At 44.1% G+C, this 9,748-nt stretch overlaps 1 protein-coding gene across 1 annotated transcript; it reads left to right on the top strand.

Moving 5' to 3' along the window:
* The first annotated feature begins 3,730 nt into the window (after positions 1 to 3,730).
* LOC121873967 (major royal jelly protein 3-like) lies at positions 3,731 to 4,291 on the top strand. Its single transcript, XM_042377845.1, has one exon. The coding sequence runs from the start codon at positions 3,731 to 3,733 to the stop codon at positions 4,289 to 4,291; it is 561 nt and encodes a 186-aa protein (XP_042233779.1).
* Positions 4,292 to 9,748: the final 5,457 nt, after the last annotated feature.

The following is a 9,748-nucleotide window of genomic DNA, read 5'->3' as shown; positions in this document are numbered from 1 at the left end:
TCTTCCTACCTCCCTCCACTCTCTTCCCTCCTCCTCCCACTCTCTCTTCCTACCTCCCTCCCCTCCTCTTCCCTCCTCCCCTCCCTCTCTTCCTACCTCCCTCCCACTCTCTTCCTACCTCCTCCCTCTCTTCCTACCTCCCTCCTCTCTTCCCTCCTCCCTCCCACTCTCTTCCTACCTCCCTCCCTCTCTTCCTCCTCCTCCCACTCTCTTCCCTACCTCCTCCTCTCATTCCTACCTCCCCTCCCCTCTCTTCCCTACCTCCCTCCCCTCTCTTCCCCACCTCCCCTCCCACTCTCTCTTCTCACCTCCCTCCCTCTCTTCCCCTCCCCTCCTCCCTCTCTTCCCTACTGCCCTCCCACTCTCTTCCTACCTCCCTCCCCTCTCTTCCTACCCCCCTCCCCTCCCTCTCTTCCCTACCTCCCTCTGCTCCTCTTCCTACCTCCCTCCACTCTCTTCCTACCTCCCTCCCTCTCGCCCCTACCTCCCTCCCACTCTCTTCCACCACTCCCTCCCACTCTCTTCCTGCCTCCCCTCCCTCTCTTCCTACCTCCTCCCACTCTCTTCCCTACCTCCCTCCCTCTCACCTCCTCCTCCACTCTTCCCTACCTCCCCTCCCTCTCTTCCTACACCTCCTCCCACTCTCTTCCTACCTCCCTCCCCTCTCTTCTACCTCCCTCCCTCTCTTCCCTACCTCCCCTCCCATCTCCTACCTCCTCCCTCTCCTTCCTTCTCCCTCCCCTCTCCTTCCTTCTCCCTCCTCCTTCCCTACCTCTCATCCTCCCTCCCACGTACGAGTAGCTGGCACCAGGAACAAAATTAAAAGCCTTCCCTGAGAGAGAGAGAGAGCCCACCCGTCAACCAACCTTCACCCCGACTGCCTTAACCCTTATCCCTCCTGGACGTTTTCCTAAGCTGAATAAAACCCTAAAGTGAGACAATCGCCGAGAAAGGGTTAACACACAGCACAGTTAGGAAGTAAACATAGGTATACATAGTTATACCCAGGCGAGTTGGAGTATACTGACCATGTATACAGAAATTATTGATATAAATATTCCCCAAGTACAGTCAGGAAACGTGCTAACTGCGGTAACCGGACACAACTCAAAGCTCCTTTTGGCATTTCTTCATGATCTTGACCTTTGATGTCCGGATCTGATGCTTGCCGTCACAGTGCCTCGCAACGAAACATATATGCATAAATTTCATCATTTCACCTTGAGAGGTTTAGGTGTAACGAACTGACGAGTGGTGCCGGGAAGACTAATGTGTTGATGACATTTGCAGGTATACAAGGTTTTCCTACTACGGTGCTGGTGGCCGGGCAGGTGTTGATGTGATTCCTAGTAAAGTATTCAGTAGCTAGTGTGGGCTGCTCCACCATCTTGGCAGGATGCTAGTTCACCCAAGGGTTGTTCCACTATCGACAAACTCATCTGACACTGTACTCACATATATATATTCCTGCATGTAAAAGGGTTATTGTACAAGCCGGGAACCCAGTCCTCCCATCTGCCCAGTAAACGTATCCGAGTCACTACACTTGAGGTAAATACTCTACCACTAAACAACGAAATCATTCTAAACAACATATACATAAACTAAACAAGTGTCACCCAGGTTAATGAAGTGTCCATCACCTGGCTGTGTGTTGATTGTTGCGTCACACCCTTGATTACAGTCCAGCGGCCACATCAATTTTTTTTCTGTTGTCTGAATGGCTGAGTGATAATGCTGACCCTTTATCGTCTCTTTGTTACCTTGACCAAACTGTTGTAAAATAATGTTTAACCTTTAATATTTGTTCACGTCAAGGCTTAGTGACTTTTTATGTCATCAACTTATTTTTAACAGGTTTATATACATGAGTTAAATAAATGGTGTATATATTGACATTATACACACATATACTATTCTCTGTACGGGCGCGCGCGGGTGTGTGTGTGTGTGTGTGTGTGTGAGGGTAATACGGTAGGAATCACCATCAGACTAAATCCTACCTGGCAATTTCACCATCCGATTCAATTTCACCTCCTCAAGTACCTATCGACTCTTCTACCCCTGTTAGGCTAGGTTACGTTATGTTACGTTATGTTGGGTTAGGTTCGGCTAAATGTTACGGCAACGTTAAGTTTGAATGACTTAGGTTATGTTGGTTTTTATTATTAAGCTAAGCAGTTTATACGTGGATAGAGTAAACTTATGTTAGGTTGAGGTCTGACTATAAGCATGAAGGGTTGGAGTACAATAGACGGTTAATAAGCTGGACAAACCAAACTAGACAAGTGACACACTAAGCCAAGGTCATGGTAAGAGCTTAACTGTCAGTAGTGATGTAGTAGTTCTTATGGGGACTTGTATGTCTGTCTCGACCTTCGGGTGACTTATGGACGGTTCTTTGGCCGCGTCAGTCAGCCCAGAGTGAGTCTTTTATCATCTGATTGGAAGCGTTTTCCCTCCCCCCGACAAAAGAGTTTTTTTTATATTAAGCCTGGGTTAACGAAGCCAATTCCCCCCCTCACACACACGTTTAGGTACAAAAACTAAACACAGAAACAAATAATAATAATAATAATAATAATAATAATAATAATAATAATAATAATAATAATAATAACAATAATAATAATAAAAACTCAAACGAATCAGAAATCAACGTCCCAATCCGCCTTAACTACACGGGCCTAAAAATGTCTTGGAAATTTTGACGGTAACAGAACACATGCAAGTACTATACAAGGTAAGTAGCTAAGAGAGCGTGACACTGCGGAAAATATTGACTATCGGGAATCCATGCCTTAGAGGGCCAGGGGGGTGACTATGTGACCCCAGCACTTGTGTACAAGAGACCACACCTTAACTCCCTAGAGCACTTTGGGGTCTGTCCTATAATAATACGTTTTCTCTACACGTCTATCACAAGTAAAACAACATAAACATTCTGATAAAACAACAACAACGAAGAAGGTTAATAATAAATAATAATAATAATATACCTGACGCGTTAAATCCCATCCCACCCCCCATCCCTACTTTAACTGCTGGTACTAAAACTCATCTACCTGGCTCAGTTACCCTCAGAATATCAAGGGAACAAAACGGCTTTAAAACCACAACGAAACTCTTGGCCGCCCAGATAACAAGGAATAATTACCTATGGGCTTAAGATATTACATTCTCCACGTCTTGGATTCACAAAGTACTTTACCTTATCACCTTTGGGCTCAGTGAAAGTAAAAGGGTGTTGTTATAATTCTAATGCCATTTTGTATGTTAATTTTTTTTTATGCCTTAGTTTAAATGAGTTAGTTTGTTGATTTGTTATGTCTCAATTTACGAGGGAAATTTAACTTAAGATCTTTTGTGGTAATTTGAGTTAGAAGGAAAATTAACTTTTGAGACCTTTTGTAAATTTGAGTTAAAAGGAAAATTAGACCTTTTCCAAATTTGAGTTTGGAGGAAAATTAACTAAAGACTTTTTTTGTAAATTCGGACTAGAAAGAAAATAAGACCTTATGTAAATATGAGTTACGAGGAAAATTAACTTAAGACCATTTTGTAAATTACCCGATACAGTTGAGTACAGCCCCCATATCACCCCCCACCAGCGACAAGATCCCTGAGTATGATATCAACAAACCTCGTTAGTGTAGAGATGGAGGGAGAGAGATAGTGACTGTTTCATTAACTCTGAATTATTTATCTTGGATACGAGAGGGAGAGGGTTATGTGGGACAGTGATACGAGGGACAATGAGACGAGGATCAGTGAAGCGTGGAACAGTGATACGAGGGACAGTGGGACGAGGAACGGTGGGACGAGGGACAATGAGACGAGGATCAGTGAAGCGTGGAACAGTGATACGAGGGACAGTGAGACGAGGATCAGTGAAGCGTGGAACAGTGATACGAGGGACAGTGGGACGAGGAACGGTGGGACGAGGGACAATGAGACGAGGGTCAGTGAAACGCGGGACAATGGGACGAGGAACAGTGGGACGAGGAACAGTGGGACGAGGAACAGTGGGACGAGGAACAGTGGGACGAGGGACAATGAGACGAGGATCAGTGAAACGCGGGACAATGGGACGAGGAACAGTGGGACGAGGAACAGTGGGACGAGGGACAATGAGACGAGGATCAGTGAAACGCAGGACAATGGGACGAGGAACAGTGGGACGAGGAACAGTGAGACGAGGGACAATGAAACGCAGGACGAGACGAGAATCAGTGAAACGCGGGACAATGAGACGAGGATCAGTGAAACACGGAACAGAGACGCAGAATAGTGAAACGTGGAACAGTGAAATGCGAAACAGTGGGACGCGGAACAGTGAAACGTGGAACAGTGAAACGCGGAACAATACAGAACACAAGTAACATTATTGGAACACGTTGTTGTAGAAGACTCACCTGCAGACTATACCCCCCAGCTTAATTTACCTTAACACTATTTGGGGGAATGAGGTTAGGTTAGGTTTTATTAGACAGGTTGAGAGAGAGAGAGAGAGAGAGAGAGAGAGAGAGCCGCACTGCCCTCCGCCTCCCTCTTGTGGACGAATAAAAGCGAGGAAATCATCTCATTATACAAGAGACATTAAAGTTGCTGAACACCAGATTGAGCGTCAAAAGTCATCCATAACCCACAACCTGATCTTTCTAACAGTACTTGTGAGGGGGAAAAACAACAGACAATTTACGGGAAAAAGCGGTTAGGTTACGAATACTGGTTGTTGATTGGCTACGAATGATAGTTGTTGATTGGCTACGAATGATAGTTGTTGATTGGCTACGAATACTGGTTGTTGATTGGCTACGAATGATAGTTGTTGATTGGCTACGAATACTGGTTGTTGATTGGCTACGAATGATAGTTGTTGATTGGCTACGAATACTGGTTGTTGATTGGCTACGAATACTGGTTGTTGATTGGCTACGAATAGGATGGTTGTTGATTGGCTACGAATACTGGTTGTTGATTGGCTGAAGATACCACATCCCACGGTTGAGTTGCCAAGTGTCACCCTAGAGTGGAAAAAACTCACTACAACTGACCTTATTAATTTTACCCCAAACTCGAGCATATTTTTTTCCCCCTAGCCACAACAGATTTTCCCCCAACATAGAGACGAGATGATAATATTTCACGATGTAAAATAAGGTTCTTTTAGTGTACTGTGGGAACTCAGAGGTGACACAAGGAGGAGTTAGTGAGTTTATATGTGGGTCAGGTGAAGGAAGGTGTCGTGACAGAGTGATGTAGGAAGTATTGATAATTCAAGATAATTACGACGATTCACTTGCTGATAGTAGCCTTAAGGAGAGTTAATGGTTCTCCCGATCATTTACCTACTTTCCGGAGAGTAGTTAGCGTGCATAACTAACTACCTCGTTAGTCGTTTCACATTATGAATTCTTTGATCGTGTATATAATTGGTAGAATACGTAGAAATATACATACATACATACATACAGTCATACGCATACACACACACATACATACATACAGTCATACGCATACACACACAAACACACCTACAGTAACACATAAACACAATAACACACACACAAACATACACATATACCCACACAGTATTACACAAAGACACACACACACAGTCGCACATAAACATACATACACACACACAAACACATACACCCACAGTAACACACATAAGCATAGTCAGTCACTCACTCACACACACACACACACACACACACACACACACACACACACACACACACACACACACACACACACACACACACACACACACACACACAAGGCCCCCTCCGTGGGTGATCGTGTGGGTCAGTGTAGAGCCTAATTACTAGTGTCTGGCTGTGCTTGCTGGCTGTCTCGCGCGCTAACACTGAGGCCCTACACTGTACACTGAGATCCTACACTGTACACTGAGACCCTACACTGCACACTGAGACCCTACACTGAACACTGAGACCCTACACTGTACACTGAGACCCTGTACACTGAACACTGAGGCCCTACACTGAACACTGATACCCCTATACTGTACACTGAGACCCTACACTGAACACTGAGACCCTACACTGAACACTGAGACCCTACACTGAACACTGAGGCCCTACACTGAACACTGAGGCCCTACACTGAACACTGAGACCCTACACTGTACACTGAGACCCTGAACATTGAGGCCCTACACTGTACACTGAGACCCTACACTGAACACTGAGACCCTATACTGCACACTGAGACCCTACTGAACACTGAGGCCCTACACTGAACACTGAGGCCCTACACTGTACACTGAGGCCCTCACACTGAACATTGAGGCCCTACACTGTACACTGAGACCCTACACTGAACACTGAGGCCCTACACTGAACACTGAGACCCTACACTGTACACTGAGGCCCCTACACTGAACATTGAGGCCCCTACACTGTACACTGAGACCCCTACACTGAACACTGAGACCTATACTGTACACTGAGGCCCTACACTGAACACTGAGGCCCTACACACTGAACACTGAGACCTACACTGTACACTGAGGCCCTACACTGAACATTGAGGCCCTACACTGTACACTGAGACCCTACACTGAACACTGAGACCCTATACTGTACACTGAGACCCTACACTGAACACCAAGGCCCTACACTGTACACTGAGACCCTATACCGAACACTGAGACCCTACACTGAACACTGAGACTATACTGTACACTGAAACCCCATACTGTACACTGAGACCCTATAATGAACAGAGACCCTATATTGAACACAGAGACCCTATACTGAACACTGAGACTATTCTGAACACTGGGACTATACTGTACACTGAGACCCTATACTGAACAGAGACCCTATATTGAACACTGAGACTATTCTGAACACTGGGACTATACTGTACACTGAGACCCTATACTGTATTATACTGACTCCCATAACTAACAACAACACATAGTACAACATAACACCAATAACTACAACCAATTTATATCAACAATAACAAAAATAATTACAACCACGAAATTATATCAATAACAACAATAATAAAATCACCAATAACAACAATAATAACTGCAACGATAACAACAATAACAATAATATCTACAACAACATTAATCAAAACCACAACAGCTACAATAACAACCACAACTTATAATAAACACCAGAAACAGCTAACAATAACAAAAAAATTACAAAAACTTATATGAAAAATAACTTCGTAATATCAATAACATCAAAACAATAACACAACAAAATTACAAAAACAACACCATTAACTAAAAAATAACAACAATAACAAATAAATCAATTACAATCACAACAATTACAACCTCTACATTACACACAAGGGAATAAATAACGTGTATCTATTAAATCACATAGAAGTAGATAAATAACTAAATAAATACTACATAAAATACACCCACCCACATACATAAATACACACAGACACACATACATACAGTACATACACACAGACACACACACAGACACACACACACACACTACCAGGTCCAAGGGGAGGGGGGGAATTCATCTCCTACCCTGGAAGTTTAAAGTCCAATAAAAACAAAGTAGAGAGGAAAGTAACATGAAAGAATTGCATCAGGAGGCACCTCATGTTGGTACAGTCCCCTACCAATTATACCGAGAGGGAGATAGGTCACGTTGGAACAAATTGCAGAGTGATGGTGATGGTGGTGGTGGTGGGTCAATGTTAGCAAGGTATTGTGTGTGTGTGAAAGGAATGAGGCAAAGTAATAATAATAATAATAATAATAATAATAATAATAAATAATAATAATAATAATAATAATAGGCAACAGTAAAAAATGACAATAATAACAATAAGTTGAACAATAATTCAGCCTTTAGTTATAACCAACAAACCTACGGCATTTCACTTACTCATCAGTCCTGTCTATCAAATTACTGACCTCTGACCTCCAGGAACGCAGCCAACCAAACACTTTTTTCTGACCTTGACATCTTTCCTGCAGTAAACACAGTATTGAGCATCGTTTACCAATACATTGTGACATTTATGAGATACGATGATTAAATCTCCATGAAACTCGAGGAGAGAATTGATCAGATCACTAAAATTCGCTATCTGGATATAACGAAAGATTGATAGTCTTTATAGTGTACCACAATGAAGTACAGGACGGCCATAATTCAGGAATATATGGATTACTGTACCCCGTCTGAGGTCTTGTGATTACTGTACCCCGTCTGAGGTCTTGTGATTACTGTACCCCGTCTGAGGTCTTGTGATTACTGTACCCCGTCTGAGGTCTTGTGATTACTGTACCCCGTCTGAGGTCTTGTCATTACTGTATCCCGTCTGAGGTCTTGTCATTACTGTACCCCGTCTGAGGTCTTGTCATTACTGTACCCCGTCTGAGGTCTTGTCATTACTGTACCCCGTCTGAGGTCTTGTGATTACTGTATCCCGTCTGAGGTCTTGTCATTACTGTACCCCGTCTGAGGTCTTGTCATTACTGTACCCCGTCTGAGGTCTTGTCATTACTGTACCCCGTCTGAGGTCTTGTCATTACTGTACCCCGTCTGAGGTCTTGTCATTACTGTACCCAGTCTGAGGTCTTGTCATTACTGTACCCTGTCTGAGGTCTTGTCATTACTGTACCCCGTCTGAGGTCTTGTGATTACTGTACCCCGTCTGAGGTCTTGTTATTACTGTACCCCGTCTGAGGTCTTGTGATTACTGTACCCCGTCTGAGGTCTTGTCATTACTGTACCCCGTCTGAGGTCTTGTGATTACTGTATCCCGTCTGAGGTCTTGTGATTACTGTACCCCGTCTGAGGTCTTGTCATTACTGTACCCCGTCTGAGGTCTTGTCATTACTGTACCCCGTCTGAGGTCTTGTCATTACTGTATCCCGTCTGAGGTCTTGTCATTACTGTATCCCGTCTGAGGTCTTGTCATTACTGTACCCCGTCTGTAGTCTTGTTTACAACTCCTGGACCGACGGACGCATGGATGGACGAACAGTAAGCATGTGTCAGAGCCTTCCTCCAGGGACAGAGGTGGAGAATGGTCGGGTACAATAACGTTGTACCGTGTGTCAGGACAACGCACCCACCGGTTTCTTTATGGGTCATTTCCTCGGTTAAGAATGTGGTCCGAAACTATTTAGGAGAGCTAGTGTGTGCACAGGAGACGTTAAGAGTTTATATTAAGGATCCCAAAATCATAAACACCATGTCAGCTGTGAACATTTATGGTGACCCCTGGGGAGAAAATTCCACCTGGGGAGATGTACCCAAAGATAGATTTGTTTATAATGTTAACAAAGCACGAGGAGAGAAGCGGCCACATGGATACATCGCTCGACTCCTGTCCTAAGAGAGCGTTGCTTCGATCACGGGACACTCACTCAATAGGTACCTAACCTTACAATTAGGGAAGTAAATACAGTCAGGTACAGTGCCGGGCCCTTGTGTCCTTGGGTACCGAAAGCTTAATATACACTCCCAAACGGGCAGTCAGGCTTATGAGATATTTTTCCCCCATCTAGACATTACTGATTTTGGCATACTGTGTAACCAGGTATATTGTGGTGTATTGGCGAGACCTGAAATGCATAGACACACCACCAACGTCTGTACACACATGGGCTGAAGAAAGAGAAAAAACACACACACACAGAATACACACACCACAAGAGTCTCCTGTACGCACATAGCCTGGAAAAAAACATTAACAGCGCCAACCGTGTGTCACT

This window comes from Homarus americanus, unplaced genomic scaffold (genome assembly GCF_018991925.1).
Source record: "Homarus americanus isolate GMGI-L3 unplaced genomic scaffold, GMGI_Hamer_2.0 scaffold25827, whole genome shotgun sequence".
Lineage (NCBI taxonomy): Eukaryota > Metazoa > Arthropoda > Malacostraca > Decapoda > Nephropidae > Homarus > Homarus americanus.
The sequence above is the reverse complement of the archived record's forward strand: the minus strand, read 5'-3'. Positions and strand labels throughout refer to the sequence as shown.